The sequence below is a fragment of the Globicephala melas genome, chromosome 11, assembly GCF_963455315.2.
Source record: "Globicephala melas chromosome 11, mGloMel1.2, whole genome shotgun sequence".
Lineage (NCBI taxonomy): Eukaryota > Metazoa > Chordata > Mammalia > Artiodactyla > Delphinidae > Globicephala > Globicephala melas.
In genome coordinates, this window is record NC_083324.2 from 82296001 (window position 1) to 82313752 (window position 17752).

The 17752-nt window shown below is 44.9% G+C and overlaps 1 protein-coding gene across 9 annotated transcripts in view; it reads right to left on the reverse strand.

Annotated features, from left to right (window-relative positions):
• Positions 1-14604: 14604 nt before the first annotated feature.
• Positions 14605-17752, reverse strand: part of CARMIL1 (capping protein regulator and myosin 1 linker 1) — a 316706-nt gene continuing 313558 nt past the window's right edge. For 8 of the 9 annotated variants that reach the window (XM_060307233.1, XM_030881247.2, XM_030881244.2 and 5 more), the window contains one exon: positions 14605-15642. In XM_060307233.1, the coding sequence (XP_060163216.1) occupies positions 15506-15642 (137 nt within the window). In that variant the 3' untranslated portion in view covers positions 14605-15505. The remainder of the gene's footprint in view (positions 15643-17752) is intronic. The other variant, XM_060307239.1, reaches the window with a different exon arrangement.

Here is a 17752-nt window from a genome sequence, read left to right on the forward strand (position 1 = left end):
CATTCATAAATCTGGACTTCAGGAATGCTCTTCCTGTTTCCAAGCGGCATACCCCCATACCTTAGGTTAACTATAAGCTTGTCCCAATGATTCATCAAGAGAGTCAGCAATGGCTTCAGAGACCTTAATTGCTCCATACTTACTATAGTCACATAGTAGCCCCTATGGCTGATTTAGTCAAAGAAACAACCACAGTGAAACTAGCTTAGGTAAAAGAGGTTTATTGTAGGATATATAAGACTATCACAGGGATGGCGCACAAGAAAGACCCATGTGTTTCATGGATATTGGAAGGTCATCAGGCCCTTTCTGCCCTTTCTCCTCTGAGTTGCTTAGTTCTTGTCTGCTCTTGGCAACCTCTCTTGCATAATCCCTCTCCCCCCCTCCCCTCTCTCCCCACCCACCCCAAGTCTCTGAGCACAGCTGCTTCTCTTCTGAATGCATATGACCCTCCTGCCCCCAAATGGTGGTCACAGCATCCATGTCTCTGTGACCTTCTCTTTCATGAAGTGGAAAATTTTGTAAAGGACAGATAGTAAATATTTTAGACTTTCTGGACCCATAGATCTCTGTTGCAAGCATGGACAGTCATAGATAATATGTAAGCTAGTGGGTGCTGCCAGATTGGGCTGATGGGCAGTAGTTTGCCAACCCCTGAACTAATTCTTCTTTACTTTTCCAAATTATTTGGAGATAGAGAACCTGGTGGGTTCCCTGTGGGTCAGATGTTCACTCCTGATTCAGTCATTTAGGGAAGAAGGTCTAGGTTTGCCCTTCTGGGATTATGGGCTGGGAAGACAGATCTTTCTAGCAGAGTAGCTTAACTCTGTTATCTGTGAATTGGGGTAGAGCGAGTTTGCAGGTCTCACTTCCAGACTCCAGTATGATTATGGATGAGGAAAATTTCCTAAATGCTGGGGCATCCTGGGTCCACAGTAAACTCCGTAGGAAAAATAAGCAGTTCCTATTCTAAAATGCCCAGATCCCCATGATAGTGGCCCAGACCCCTCCCTGGTTAGAGCTTCCACCTGTACAGCATAAGGAATGAAGTCTCTGTTGCAGGGATACAGGGGTTTTTTTGTTTTTTGTTTTTGATTGAGTTGTCACGTGTCACTGCTTCTGATGTAACCTAAAAACAAACCATTAGATGTTCTACTTTAATAAAATAGCTGTGCCCTGCTCCGTCCTATGTCATCCTTAAGCCAGTGTTGGGATGGAATGAGCTGAGGCTCAGGAATGGGGATGGTGGTGGTAAAAAAGGAACATTTTTCCGTATCGATACATCCACAGGTCCTTTTTGTGCACCGCTTCACTTTTAAAAAAATTCTTATTCAATTTTTATAGTAACCCTAACTGGAAGATAATGAGTACCCCTAATTTTCAGGTGAGGAAACTCCTCTGTGGATTTAGATCCAGCAGTTAGGTGGCATGGCTGGGGGTTGGGGGAAACCACCGATGTTGCTTTCCCACTCACCCCTCCTTCCCACTTGTAGGACAAGCGTAGTGCATATCACATCTCTGCCCCCAGGCTCTACCTATGTCCCTGCTCCCTATAGCCCCTCATTTCTTTACACCCTCTGTGTTCTGGACTCTGCGCCACACTCACCTCATGCCATGACGGCCGCCTCATCAGCAAGAAGAGCCAGCACAGTGGTTCCGTCAGACAAGGACTGGCCACGCTGCATTCCCAGCTCCCAGAGCCCAGGACCTGGACTGTGCCGAGAGTAGGTGAGAGGGCTGTTAGGCACACGGAGCTGTCTCGATGCCCAGTTTACTCAGGACACCTTCCATACGTGGAAGAAAAGCCGAGTCACTTCTTCCAGACCCCACAGACTAGCTAGCAGTGGTCCCTGTGCCAACGAAAAGTCAGGAGCCGTGGTGCCCGGGATGCTCTACCAACATGGTGCTGCCCTTCCTGCTGTCTTTCCTGCTCACTCATGGCTGTGGGTCTGGAAAGTCAGGAGGAGAAACTACCTACACTGTGCTTTTTAATTTTTTTAAAAGACCATATACATTCGTAGCCTTTTCTCCAGGTCTTTCTCCGCTTATGAAACAATCTAGGCTGAACAGCTTTGGCACCTCTCCCCGCCCGACCCCCCGACCCGACCACCACCACCACCAAGCTGTCTGCACTTGATAACAAAAAGGGATGAGGCTGAGCCTGTGGGGCTGGAGGTGGGGAAGAAATCGAAGGCTAGCTCCTGATTGCCGCCTGCATGCCTTAGATAGCCCAGCCGCTTCCTTGACTTTTCCTGGGGAGGGAGTTGGAAGCTAATAATGCCCCTTCCCTGCAGGTAATTGGCAGTAAAGCTACAATCAGTGCTTTTACCAGATTGGCTGCTCTGGGCTCCTGGGGCTCCTGACTGTAATGAAATAACCCCTTTTCTGGAGTGGGACCTTGCTCCCTCCACTTCTCCGCAGTGTGGTCTCGCTGCAGAGGGAATACTGGAGGATCCAGCATTATTAGTTAATACCAGGCAAGGAGGGGCTTTTTTTCTGGAAAAAGACAGGATGCCCTATTCGCATCAGCATAGTGGGGCAAACCTTGGGGCTTATGCAGCCACGCACTTTCCCATCACTCACAAGCCTTCATCTCCTGCCTCCCAGAGCTCCGGACTGGAAATCAGGAGATGCGCTCTTCCCCTTGGTGAGGTAGCTTAGCGCTAAGGAGTAAGCGATGGTGGCGATACACTGGATCACAAACTATGTGAGCTTGGGTAAGTTACTCAACTTCTTTAAACCTTGAATTCCTTATTTGTAAATGGAGATGGTAATGCTATCTACTTCACAGGGTTGCTCTGAGGGTTAAATCAGGGGTAACGTGTGTAAAATGCCTGGCATGTTGCCAAACTCAATTAATGTTTACAATTCTTATTATCATCTTCTCCTTCTTTCTGGAGGAATTTCAGAAGGGCCCTAACTGTTTTCTTTCTCAGTTTCTTCACCTACAAATTGTGAATATCTGTGCATTTGGAAACATTTAACAAATACCAGAAGCTTTTGAGTACCAAGACCATCATATTGGCATAGAGCTAGGAGGGTAACAAGAAAACCGAGGCGGGGAGGCCAGTGGGAAGAGGAAGTTACTGTGGATAAGAGAGGGGGGAAAAAAGATGAAATGGAAAGAAATGAAACAGCATACTCAAGCTAAAGGGATTAATACCCCTCAATCAACCCCAGCAACTTTGAAAGGTTCCCAAGAGGCTTAAGCTCTCTGGGGCAGCTCCAGGTTGGGCAGCTCTGGTAATGATGGACCAGGTGTGGTTTCCAAGGAGAGAGGAGACTCATAGGCTAGTGTTTGGCACACAGCAGATACTCCGTAAATATTTGTTAATGGTTAACGAAGAGATCACAGCCCAGTTTTTCAAGGTGGAAAAGAGAGATGGCGGTGGCACCAGGGAGAAGCTGAGAGAATTTCTGGATGTTTCCAGAACCCAATTTATGCAACCTCTGCTACTGGAAGATGAGTTTGCTTTCCTAGAGCAAACTCCCCCCAAAGGGCATCATCCGTCAGGCCAGGAAGTTCCGAGAGGCTGAATGAGAAGAGCAGGTTCCTCTAGTCTCCCAGCCGTCCTGGGAAAAGGAATAGAATGCTGCAGTGATTGCAGGGGAGGAAAACCCCGTTTGCAGGGACTGGGTTTACAGTCCCAGGAGGTTTTAGAGGCGCTCTGAGGCTAACCCAATGAGTATTTATGAATTATAAATATGTTCTGTTAAATAAGCTCAACTACTTTAAATTCATTTTGTTCAAAACTGTCACTGATTGGGCTCACTAGAAAGCCATCTCCAGGCTGGAGACTGGTGTGTAGGAGCGTTATTGAGAAGTGTTCTTGGGATCAAAGGAAGGAAGGCACCAGGTTGGGGCAGAGGGAGAAACTGAGCTGTGATGCTGTCTCAGTGAAGGCCTCAGCCCACCCTGTGGAGGGTTCTGAAGATGGGGTCACTTTTTCACAGCTGTTGTGAGCTGGGGTGAGGGGCTGGGCCTTCATCAGCCACCGGATGAGCCACCAGGGAAGGGGTGTGACCTTGGGCAGGTTGGCTCTCTTCAGTAGAGGAAGGTCCCCCAAGGAGCAGACAGCCGAAGTGATAAATCTGTTATTCCTAAAATAAGGAGATCCGGGTGGTGCCTTCCAGTCCCCACTGCAATGGGGGAGCATAAATCAATAGAAAACGGTAGGGTAGGAAGAAAATACCTCCTCCCGTCACCGCCTTTTCCCCTGCCATACAGAGCACTTACCATGAGAAATTATGTCATTCATTAACTTACTTGTTTATTTTCCGTCCCCTCTTTTAGATTGTTAGCTCCATGAGTCGAAGCTCCATGAGCCAAAAAATGGGAACTCTGTTCTACCAGACAAGCACCCAGACCATCTCCTATTGCGTGACAAGAACTCAACAAATATTGAACAAATTAACGAGATGAGAAGCCATAACTGGTGACAAGAAGCCGGTCACGTATTGCAGATGTTCTCGGAGTCGGGGAAGGAGAGGAGAGAATACACTATGAAGCCAAATTCAATGAGACAGATTGGGTTGTGGAAATGCTCCGTCTGATGCTGTAATTGGGGATGGACAGTCCTTCCAGTCTCCAGGTGTGTTGCATGGTTCTTCATCCAAACTGGGCCTCCCTGGGAAAGGGAGTGAGACAGTAAGGTACATTTCATTCTTCCTTCTTAATCCACGATGAATCTTGTCCTACTCAGTAACACTGGCCCCAGCCTTGTTGTGTACCCTCAAGGGGGCCGCCTACGTGCTAGTGGTCACTCAGCTCTGCTCCCCATAGCCTGAACACTTGGAATTTCAAAAGCAAGATGCCGGCGTGAAATTTGCAAGAAACCCACATGGCACATGGGGTTCTTGCTGCTTTGCTTGTGTTTCGGTCGCGGTCACTGTGGCTCCTTGTGCATCATTGCTGGTAACGGGAGGTGCCAGAGTCTTGGCTCTACTGATCATCTCGCTCACCTTGGGGTCTTGCTTTCTTTGTCATTCAGGATTGGTGGGAGGGCTAACTTCAGGCTAGTAATCAATTAAATAAAATTGGATTTAGTGGAGTGGAAGTTTCTTCCTCTTGCCCTTTCCAGGAAGAATCAATCTCATTAACATGTTCATGCTCCCAGGACTTTGTTTTTTTTATCTCCTCCTCCCTTTTTCAATTGAACTCATTAATGACACAGAATTTTTTTTTTGAAGCTATTCAGTGGTTGGAGTGGCTGGCAAAGCTTGTTCAGGACAAGCTGTCTGCACAGCAGTCCTCCCAGAATGGGCACTCCTTTGGCAACAAGACTGAATTGATTGCTTTCCTACTTGAACAGGCTCAGTCCCCAAGGCCTCTCTGGGCCAGCCCCTTCTGGACCATAAGATTGCCCTCAGACCCAAGGGCACTAGGGGCATTCGTTTCCAACCCTCTGCTCCTCTGCTTGGACCTCTGAGGTCCCCAGAACCCACGAATCCAGGCACGCTGAGCCCCTTTCCCACCCACTAGCCCAGCAGGAGGACGAGGAATATGGAGAAGGGTGGGAAGAGGCCAGGGTGCTGGGAACATACGCCAAAGGCCTATTTCCACCCGAACGTTCGTCTCTGTAAGCCTGGCCCGACCATCCTGCTCAGGTGTCTGCTAAGGGACCGTCAGCATGCTCTCATAGGAAGCTACAGAAGCAGACCTTCTCCCAGAGTGCATCCCTCCAGCCAGGAGTCTTAGGGGGCCTCTGTATTAATCATGCCTTTTTATTTTCTGTAAATATGATGCACTGACATCTTGGGGCCTTGCTGACACTGGAGAAACTGCCCCTCCCAGGGCTGGCCAATTCCTAGAGATAGTAAACAGCATCTGTGTGCCTTTCATTTGCAAATTAACCAATCCAGAACCCACACACTCACCACCTACCTCCCCACTCAGGGCCACTATTCCCCTGCCCTAATCACTCCAGGGCCAGGTACCAGCAAACTTGGGACGGCCACCGTACTCCAGAATCCACTGAAATTATTCAAACTAACCAATCCTAAACCTTCTTGCCCTGCCTTGCCTATTCCTTCCCACAGAAACTATAAGCACCTTATTTTTTTTTAAAGCAATGACTTTATTTTTTAACATCTTTATTGGGGTATAATTGCTTTACAATGGTGTGTTAGTTTTTGCTTTATAACAAAGTGAATCAGTTGTACATATACATATGTTCCCATATCTCTTCCCTCTTGCGTCTCCCTCCCTCGCACCCTCCTATCCCACCCCTCCAGGTGGTCACAAAGCACCGAGCTGATCTCCCTGTATAAGCACCTTATTTTATTGCACTTTGCAAATGTGGTTTTTTTCTTTACAAATTGAAGGTTTATGGCATCTCTGCATTGTCAGATGATACATTTTTAGATTAGCACTTTTTAGCAGTAGAGTATTTTTTAATTATGGTATGTACCTTATTTTTTTAGATATAATGCTATTGCACACTTAATAGACCACAGTATAGTTTAAACGTTACTTTTATGTGCACTGGGAAACCGAAAAATTCGTGTGGCTTGCTTTATTGTGACATTTTCTCACTTTATTGCAGCGCTCTGGAGCCGAATACGCAATCTTCGAGGTATGCCTGTACCATATAGACTCTTGCCCATGTTCCCCCCCACCCCCCCGGCTCCCCAGAGGCGGAAGATGGGGTGTTGGGGGTGGATGAAATGGTGAAAGGCGTCAAAAGGTACAAACTTCCAGTTATAAAATAAGTCATGGGAATATAATGTACGCCATGGTGACTGTAGTTAATAGTACCGTATTGCATATTTGAAAGTTGCTGCACACAGTGTGGTGCTGCTACAGAACCTGGCTTCAGACCATGTAAGATCCCCTGTGCAGTAAGCCATTGATGTCTGTCACAACAGGTGGAAGACATTACAAAAGGCCTATCCGAGTTGTCTAGTAACGCAAAAACAAACAGCGTTTGGGGCCTAGAAGAGCTGTATGCGCGACATACAAGACCCCCCATGGACATTAATAGTGACCAAGGGATCTGCTTTGTCGGCCATGAAGTTCAGGAATGGGCCGATAAGAATGGCACACACCGGCATCTCCCCCCCCCTCACAACCCCACTGCTGCTGGGGGGTGAATGAGCTGCTTCAACAACAGCTGAGACGGGAAACCCGCTCCTTCAACGTGTGGACACATCCCAGGAGCGATCGGCCCAGTGCTGACGCCATGTTCACCCAGAGGCCGCTAGTCAACGCCGTTCAGGTTCAACTGTTGACCACTGAAGGACCGTTGCCAACTGCTGGCCAGGACGATAACTCACTTTTGCCCTCGCCACAGGCTCTACCCCCAGGGGAACACATAACATGGCCCTGGGACTGGCAGGTAAGTGTGGTTTGGGTTTGCTGCCTCATGGAGAAAAGGATTAGAAAGAGACTTAAGAGGTTTCACCTGTCTCCTACCCAGCCCCACCTAAGAGGACTAAGGTAATTAATCCGCGCCCCCTACTGGAGAAGGGCACCATTACACTAACCCTGCAGTCTGTTAAATGGCCTCTCCAGTATTCGGCACTGGCTGTGGGGACTGAGGGTAGACAGGCCGTGGGGTCCTGCAGGCCAGGACAGAAACCACGGGCAGGGGTGGTGGTATCTCATGCTGTTACTGCTTGTATTTTGCTCAGTGGTCGTCATCTTCCCTGTATTGTGCCTGTTAAACACCTTACATTTCACCCCTCGTCTGAGCAGAGGGAATCTGTTCACAGACTGGGCGACAACAGTGGCCTCACTGTGAAATGAGTTTGATGGCTGCGTCTACAGGGAGACGCCGTCATGGTCCTCCTCTGGCCCCTCCATGACCCGATAAGCTCCTGACTCCATAAGTTTGCCCACCTCTTGGCCTCCTGATTCTCTTTCGCTGCTGTTGTCTGTATTGCATTTGTGGTAGCTGGTTGCAGTTCGCCTCTGTATACCTGACCCCTCAGAAGAGGGACAACGAGGAAGAGGGATGGGCCAGGACTGTAAGGGTCGTGCAGGGTGTTTAGGGATGGAGTGTATGGTCAGGTCGCTCAAGATGTCTGTTGCTCCCTGCACATCCCCTGCTCCACCAACACCTGAGTCACCTCCGCCCTACTCACAGGAACGTGCTTTCCCCCTGCCCCTTAGGCCAGAATGGCTTCACCTGCTAGTTTGTTAAAAGGAAACATCGGCACTGGTGAGGGGCTGTGAGGGAGGTGCCCCTGCTGCCGGTTTCCCTGGTAACTGATGAGCCTAACTAACATTGGTCAATTTCCCCTATAAATGGTAGACCACCACCCCCACCCCCCCCACCACCGCCACTATAGGAAAGACTGCTGTTGTGTCCTGCTCGCTGGCTGCCTCACACGGTGGGGTGTTGCTCCAGGACCTGGCTTCAGATTTGTAAGCTCCCCTGACCAATAAGCCGTTATGTGTCTGTCGTTGTCTCCCGGGTCTTACTTAGGTCTTGAAGCTGGGCAACTGCAAGGCCTGCAGGCCTGCGGGGCGCAGCCCAACAGAGTATTACAGTGGAAACTAATTACATTGATGTGTACAGTTCCTAAAAACATTTTTAAGACAAATTGTGATTTAAAAGTGAATGCTTTAGAGGCGAATGTGCTTTAGAGGTGAACGTGCTTTATCTATTAAATAACACGATCTAGCAGGATATCTCATAACTACCGTAATTCTGAGTTGTGATGCGTGTGAAGGATGTCTTGCAACGCCTGCAGTGATTGTAAACTGGTAGGAAAATATCCCAAGTGTTGCTAATACAACCGTGGCTTGTTGCATATCCTCAAACTGAGGGAAATGCTAAATTGCAAACGAGGTTAAAGAAAATAAAGATGTAATTTTCACGATCCAAGTTCACAGATGCCTTGAATCCTACCCAGCCCTTGGCCTGCAGGTTAATGACCTTGTTTAGAGTTTGGGAAATCAGTGGCAGGTGGACAAGCTGGTCTCTTTGGACTGAGTCTGGCTTCAGCTCAGGGACACTCTCCAGGAGCCCAGCAGTCCAGGCCAGCAAATCATATCTTTGTTAGCAAATGGTCCCCCCTGCCCTCTGGCCTGGAGTGGGGAAAAAGCCATGCTTTTCCTTTGCAATCTTGGGCGATGAGGGTACCATCAAGGTATCTGCGATGGGATAGAGCAAGCTCGGCAACCTTTTGCAAAATCAGTTTCCGCTTTATAGAAATGTAAGGGCATGGTGCTTCTGACCCCTTATCTCCGTCAAGAGTTGGGTCTTGTGAGTCCTAGATCTCTACAGTTATCACAAAGTTTGATTTTTGTCATTACTGTGCACGCCTCATGGTCACTCTACACTCATGAATCACTGGTATTGGACACGATTATTTCTTTTTTTTAATTAATTTTTTTAGAGTATAGTTGCTTTACAATGTTGTGTTAATTTCAGGTGTACAGCACAGTGAATCAGTTATATGTATACCTATATCCACTCTTGTTAAAATTCCCTTCCCATTTAGGTCACCACAGAGCATTGAGTAGAGTTCCCTGTGCTATACAGTAGGTTCTCATTAGTTATCTATTTTATACATAGTAGTGTGTATATATGTCAATCCCGATCTCTCAGTTCATCCCACCCCCCCTTCCCCCTTTGGTAAGCATAAGTTTATTCTCTACATCTGTGACTGTATTTCTGCTTTGCAAATAACTTTATCTGTATTGTTTAGATTCGACATATAAGTGAATATGATATTTGTTTTTCTCTTTCTGCCTTAACTTCATTCACTCTATGACAATCTCTAGGTCCATCCACATCTCTGCAAAGGGCACTATTTCATTTCTTTTTATGGCTGAGTAATATTCCATTGTATATATGTACCACATCTTCTTTATCCGTTCCTCTGTCAGTGGGCATTTAGGTTGCTTCCATGTCTTGGCTATTGTACATAGTGCTGCAATGACCACTGGGGTACATGTAATCTTTGTGAATTATGGTTTTCTTCAGATATATGCCCAGGAGTGGGATTGCTGGATCATAAGGTAGCTCTGTTTTTAGTTTTTTAAGGAACCTCCATACTGTTCTCCATAGTGGCTGCACCAACTTACATTCCCACCAATAGTGTAGGAGGGTTCCCTTTTCTCCACACCCTCTCCAGCATTTATTGTTTGTTCATTTTTTGATGATGGCCATTCTGACCTGTGTGAGGTGATACCTCACTATAGTTTTGATTTGCGTTTCTCTAATGATTTGTGTTGTTGAGCATCTTTTCATGTGTCTGTTGGCCATCTGCATGTTTTCTTTGGAGAAATGTCTATTTAGATCTTCTGCCCATTTTTTGATTGGGTTGTTTGTTTCTTTGATATTGAGCTGCATGTGCTGTTGGTATATTTTGGAGATTAATCCCTTGTCAGTTGCTTCATTTGCAAATATTTTTTCCCATTCTGAGGGTTGTCTTTTCATTTTGTTTATGGTTTCCTTTGCTGTGCAAAAGCTTTTAAGGTTAATGAGTGGACACGATTATTTCTGATGCCCATGGGTCATCCTACTGATGCTGAAGAGAGTGGGAAGCAAGAGATGAGGGGGGACGTCATCACCAAGATGCGAATTGTAGCCTTGGAAGGGAATAAGGTTACCTGGTGGTGTGATCAAAGTGAGAAGGTGGTCCATGAGGGGCCAGCCTCAAAATAATTTGATTACTGAGAGAACAGGCTTCCAGGACTGGCCAGGCCACAATGTGAATGTGCCACCAAAGGGTCAGATGTCCCCTTGAACTCTTTTGATCTCATAAGTTGGAAGCAGCCTGCCTTCACTCTCCCCTCTGAGGACCTGAGAGAAGATGGTGATCTCTTGACCCCTTGGATGGATGTAGGAACATCCCTAACATGAGCTGCCCCCTGTACCAACACCTCCCACTCTGCAGGCCTGGTTCCAGGGCTCCCTCCTCCATGGTTCCTGCCATGGGTAAGGACCCTGTTCTACGGAAGAATCCGTGTACAGCACACCTCTGAATTCTCTGCAGGGATTCAGTGTCTAGGAGGTCAAAGCACATCTTCCCAGCAGTGGTTTTTCTGCATCCAGCCAGGCGGCTCTGATCACATGGAAACCAACTTGGAGTGTCTGCCACCTTGACAATATTTGTCTTTAATTCCTTCACACCTTAAGAAACAGGTTAAATGTATGCTTTTATTGTCAAAAAAGACTTCATGATCACAGTATGGCAAGGAGGTGCAGAGTTGTGCCTAATCCCAAAGGACTGGGTTGGGTATGGATGCATGAAACAGGCCCACAGTGTAAACGGCGCATACAGTGTGACAGCCTCATTCTGAGTTAAATCTAATGCAAGCTGAAATTAGAAAGTATGGATGTATCACGCTAGTTCTGTTATATTTGCCACCGTTGAATAACGGCATGGATATTACCCTTGGAGGGATACCTAGTGTGAGAACGGGGGAGAGCATCTAATTCATAAGAAATTTTTCCTTCACCAAAGAAGCTACAAATTCAAGGTGTGATTAGTTGACTGCGTATCTTAGACCTTAGACCAAGAAATCTTGAGATGCAGTGTGTGGGTCTCACGTGCCTTGTTCTACATTTTGAACCTTGGCAATTTGGGGGATGGTGGCCAACAGTGATCAACATTCCAAACCCCAGGCAGACGACCCTGGCTCCGGGCAGGTGCTGACGGATCCACAGAAGCCAAATTCATTGCTTTCCCATGTCTAGATGTGAGACAAACATCACATAGATCTTAATATACGTTAATTATGTTACCAGCAGATGAAACTGATGGCCGGTGTTAGTGAATCAAGCTTCTCCTGTGTTCAGCTGTGTCACATGGGGTGTGTGTGCAGCTACAGTTGCAGGGGGCTGGGAGGCCCCAGTAAAACAGCTCGCTGAGCAGTTTGCCCAGCCCCAGGCCTGTACTGTGAAGGACAGGTGAGGCAAGGCTGCTTCAAAGCATGGATTTTTAAATTTTATTTATTAAAAAGAATTTTTTATATATAGTTTTTATTTTTTAAATTTTTATTATAGTTGACTTACAATGTTGTGTTAGTTTCAGGTGTAGAGCAAAGTGAATCAGTTACACATATACATATATCCACTCTTTTTTAGATTCTTTTCCCATATAGGCCATTACAGCGTATTGAGTAGAATTCCCTGTGCTATACAGTAGGTCCTTATTAGTTATCTATTTTATATATAGTAGTGTGTATATGTCAGTCCCAGTCTCCCAGTTTATCCCTTCCTCTCCCTCACCCCCTGGTAACCATAAGTCTGTTTTCTACATCTGTAACTCTGTTTTGTAGATAAGTTAATCTGTACCCCTTTTTTAGATTCCACATATAAGCAATATCATATGATATTTGTCTTTCTTTCTCTGACTTACTTCACTTAGTATGATGATCTCTAGGTCCATCCATGTTGCTGCAAATGGCATTATTTCATTCTTTTTTTTATGGCTGAGTAATATTCCATTGTATATATGTACCATCTCTTCTTTATCCATTCCTCTGTCAGTGGACATTTAGGTTGCTTTGATGTCTTGGCTATTGTAAATAGTGCTGCAGTGAACACTGGGGTGCATGTATCTTTTTGAATTATGGTTTTCTCCAGATATATGCCCAGGAATGGGATTGCTGGATCATATGGTAGCTCTATTCTTAGTTTTTTAAGGAACCTCCATAGTGGTCTCCACAGTGGCTACACCAATTTACATTCCCACCAACAGTGTAGGAAGCTTCCCTTTTCTCCACACCCTCTCCAGCATTTATTGCTTGTAGATTTTTTGATGATGGCCATTCTGACTGGTGCGAGGTGATACCTCATTGCAGTTTTGATTTGCATTTCTCTAATAATTAGTGATGTTGAGCATCTTTTCATGTGTCTGTTGGCCATCTGTATGTCTTCTTTGGAGAAATGTCTGTTTAGATCTGCCCATTTTTTGATTGGGTTGTTTGGTTTTTTGATATTCAGATGCATGAGCTGTTTATATATTTTGGAGATTAATCCCTTGTCAGTTGCTTCATTTGCAAATATTTTTTCCCATTCTGTGGGTTGTCTTTTCATTTTGTTTATGGTTTCCTTTGCTGTGCAAAAGCTTGTAAGTTTCAGTAGGTCCAATTTGTTTGTTTTTATTTCCATTACTCTAGGAGGTGGACCAAAAAAGATCTTGCTGCGATTTATGTCAGAGAGCGTTCTGCTGATGATTTTCTCTGAGAGTTTTGTAATATCCAGCATTACATTTAGGTCTTTAATTCATTTTGAGCTTATTTTTGTGTATTTTTGTGTAGGCTAAGGGGTTGGGTTCTGGCCCGGTTCTGGTCTTCAGCAATTTGGCTAAGGGGTTGGGTTCTGGGCTAAATGAGAGTCGAGAATGCAGGTTTCTAGTTGACTGCGTACCTTAGGAAGAGCAGGACTCCAAACACAGCAGTGACAATCCTTGAGGGTCTGAAACCTCTATTTCCTTAGCGCCTTATAGAGTGGACATGAGGGTCAGCCACATAATCTAGAGCCTCTACCAAGACCTCCCACTGGGCTCCTTCAACAATCTATAGAAGGTGTTGGTTAATGTTCTTGCTCTGAAGAAAAAAAGAGGAACAGGCAGAGAATGAACTCCAAATGGTTTCTACAGCAGGGCCACCACACCTGGGCAGTGCTTTTAATCTAGCAAGTAAAAAATGCTAAATCTTTTCATGGCCATCTCAATTTAGGATTTGCACACTAGGGGTTGAGGACAGGTGCAACATTTTTGAAAAACCAGGGCTGCCCTGCCCCCTTAGATTTTCTGTTGTAATTTTTCCTTATTTTTTCTTTCACAAAAAAGAAATGAGTCATTGTTTTCCCTTCAAGTTTGCAGTATTTCCTCTGGGAATACTGTGTTAAAGTGGATACTGAACAGAAGCTGGATCACACGGGGAAACAAGCCAGCATGGGGCAGGATCAAAGGCATGAGAACATCTTTTCTACCACAGGTGGAGACAGGTGGAGCTCCCCATCGTAAATAACCAGGTGTCGGTTATCCTCTTCCTGGATTTTCAGTGGCCATTTTTAAATTGCAGTTTGACTTCTTTCCTACACCTGACACATGCCTGCCCAATTGCTGGCCAATGGCCTCTGCAAAGTAGACCCAGGCCAACCAATGTTATACTAAGGAAAAATACATTTGGAAGGTCAGCCTGCCCAATGTAGCCATACAACGAAGGGTCCTCAAAACAAAGTGATTCCTGGCTTTTTTGGCCCCTGTTTGGTATAACTGAGATGGGGTGTGAATTACTGATAGGCTGATTCTTAGTTTAGGGCTTGCACACGGCACCGGTAGGAAAACCATGGTCTGTAACTTAGGTGAAGATTCCCAGACCCCTCCTAGCAGTAGTCCGGCTCATCTCACAGTGCCTTGGTATTTTCTGAGCGACTCAGGCCCCCACTCCATCATCTGGCCCTGTCATTTGGCCTGAGTGGGCTCTCTTGGACACTCATAATATAACCTTTTGATGAATTTCATCCTTTGGCCAAAGGTGAGAGGAGGCCATGGAATTAGCAAGTTGCATTTATTTGGAATGTAATAGGTTTTTGATTATCTGGGAACTGTGGTTATTGTGGATTTTTGGAAAACAAAGTTCATCACAAGCCAATCCTCACTAAAAAAGTCACTGGAGAAGGTCGCAGTTCCACTTGTAAAATCATTTTATTGGTATAAATATACATATGCATAAAATACCTTCAGCGTGTATGTAAGTGAATATTTGTGAAATGTCTTCAAAAGTAGTAGTTTGATTTTTTTACAGGTGTCAAAGTATTCTCTCTTAATCACACGTTAAAAGCTAATATGCAGACAGAAATTAAAGGCCTTCAAAAAACACGAATATTCATAAAACCTCATTCCAGTCAACTATATACATTAATCTGGGCACATGGTAGAATCAGCCACGGGCCTTTCACTCGGTTCTTAACTCGCTCGTTGATGGTATCACAAAGGTCACCAGACCAAGTTAAAATGTACAATTCCACATCGGGAAGGAAGAAGTTCCCCATGGGAGAATGCAAAAACCATACCCAAGATCTAATATATATAATTTATACAAATTATTAGTGTGCTCTGTTAATATAATTACAGTGTGCAATTGCATACATCAAGAATAAATTGCTCTATCAAGTCAAGTGCAGATTTGACACAGGTACGTGCAGCAGTACCCCAGGGTCAGCTGGATGGTGTTACTTGTGAGTTTGTGTCCAGTTACTTTGTTTACCTCCCCAAACTCATCTTACAGGGCAAACTGTAGCTGCCTCAGAGAAATTCAAGTAGGGCCCATGGGATAATTGCTGGCATTCACTGAAGGCATATGAAGGAATGCATAGAAATCAAATGCTAAGGGTTGGGAGAAGATCAGACATGTGCTTTGATTACCGAGAGATGGATCTGTTTCAGTTTTGGTGAGGGGGGGTGGGGTGGGGAAGGACAAAGGAAAAAGCACCAAGAGAAGATGCTTAGGAAGTAGGAAGAGGTGTTGCCCTTGGTTCCTCTCTGATGGCCAGCAAACGCACCCCGCATGGTAAGACTTCTACGTGGGTGACCGTTACACAAAAATAAACTCTTTTTCTGCTTCTTCCCCAGAGTCACTGGATTTGCTGCCTTGCTGGCCATCTTTACTGGAGGACCACTGCTTTTGTTCTTGACACTCCTGGGCCTGCTGGCCCCAGCTTCTCCTGGACACTGAAACAGAAAGGAAAGGAAGTCATTATAGTTGATGAACAAGAAGATGCCAGTGGCCTGAGCAGTAATGGGGTGAGATGCAGGGGCCCTGAAGAGTGGGAGGGTTCGGGATGAACTTGCTCAAAAGCAACTTGCCAAGTACATTTCAAGACTCTAGACAGAAATTAAAAACAAACCAACAAAACAAAACAGAAAAACCCCAGTCTATGAGAGGGTGAGCCTCTCATAGATGTGGTTGACCATCTGAGGGCAAGGACCCCAGGAGGTGAGGGTGTGGGTGGGAGCGAAGGGAGAGGCCAGGAAGGAGGAGCACTGAAGCCACTGTGCCCCAGGTGAGCTCCTCAGTCACAGCTGCCCCCTCATGCAGCACAGAAAGCAGAGCCCTGAGGTGGACCATTCAGGGTTGGCCATCCCTGCTTCAGGGACGGGATATAAGCAGAGGCCCTAGTAATCCTTGTCAGGGTTTTCTATGTCTTAGAAAACTTCAGTTTCACTCGCTAGGAAATGAATCGTCTTGTAGAGATGAATTAATACTGCCTATATTCAATCCTCTAGGAACCAGCCTCCAGGTAAAAGAACTGCCATTTTTGTTGCCTGTTTTGATCACATATAAATATGAAGGATCTGCTGTGTCTCTACAGAGCAATGAGAGAACAATCACCAGACTGAGCCTTTGTGATGTGTCCTGCCAGGCGCTCTGTTGTTCACAGCTACGGGGTAGGTTCCATAAAACTTGGAATCGGGATTTAACCCAAATTTTTCTCCAAAGCCCATGTTCTTTCCAACTAGATCATAGCTTCACTGCTACTATACCTTGGGAAAGGTTTAGATGCCACACTCCAGCATGACTGTTAAGGGTTATTAAATATTACTCACCAAGTCTATTGTATAGACACCACTTAAGCTAAAAATACCAACCCCATGCACTTTGTGTGGCTTGAAAGAGTACAGCTACCTCACTCCTCAGAAGTTTAAATGATCCAACCAGGCACGTAGTCCTGGAAAAGCAAGAGGATTCATGTGATTCTTCTAATCATTTCGATGTTAGCATTATGGTAAAAAACTCATCTTGGATAATTAAATGTTTACTCTGCTAAAGAATGGTGTTTCAGGAAGTGAAAGCTCATGAAACCTGATAGTCAAAATGCAAACATAGTAAAGTACTTCTCCTGCCACTCCTGCTGTCAGGGCCAGATTCTGACCTCTAGACAATAAAAATTTAAGTTTCGTTAATTACATTAAATTGAAATTACTCAATTCTGAAAAGGAATAAACTTTCAAATCTCACCATACAAGTAAGTAATTTTTAAAAATTTTTTGACTTCTTTTTACCCAACAGCTTTGAGCAAATTCTCAGATGGAGGGGAAAAGCAATGAAAAAATGATATATATTTTTATTTTTTAGCTTGCATTGGGTAAAAAAATTAAATGTGTTTGTTTGGTCCTTTGAAAGTTGTTAACAAGCCAGGTTTTGGAAAAGTAAATAATTTTCTATCTATAAATAGTTTGCCCTTTATCACAAAGCCAATTTGATAGTATTCAATAAGACTCAAAGTATTTAAGTTCTCAACTTGTGTGTGTATTATGAACAGGAGTTAATAGAGAAAATTTATCATATTTTCATCTTGAAATACTGTGCAATAAATAATCTAACCTCATAGTAGAGCATTACTAGTGAAAACTGCTAGGAAATTTTATTCATTCATTTTAAAACTAAAATAAGTATTACTCAAAACTTTCCAACACTACAAGCTCTAAGAAAGAAATAAGTTATGGTGATGCATTGCTCATTTGTCTTCAGAGCAAACATATTAGCTTTTATTCTTAGATTAAAACTTTTCATCCTTCCCAATATTTTAGGCTTTCTCGAAATCCCAGGTCTAATTGATGTTACATGATATGACATCAGACTACTCTCTAAAAATGGAGAAATTCACGCAATCAAATATGTTTCTGTCACAGATAAAAACCGAGAACCCTGGACCAGGGCTAAGCGAAACTGAGAGAAATCCAACACAGGAATCTTCCCTGCAAAAAGTAAGATTGTCCTTTAGCCTCCATCCAAGTGACACTAGTATTTGAGTCCTCCAGGGATGGGGGGTGGGCGGGG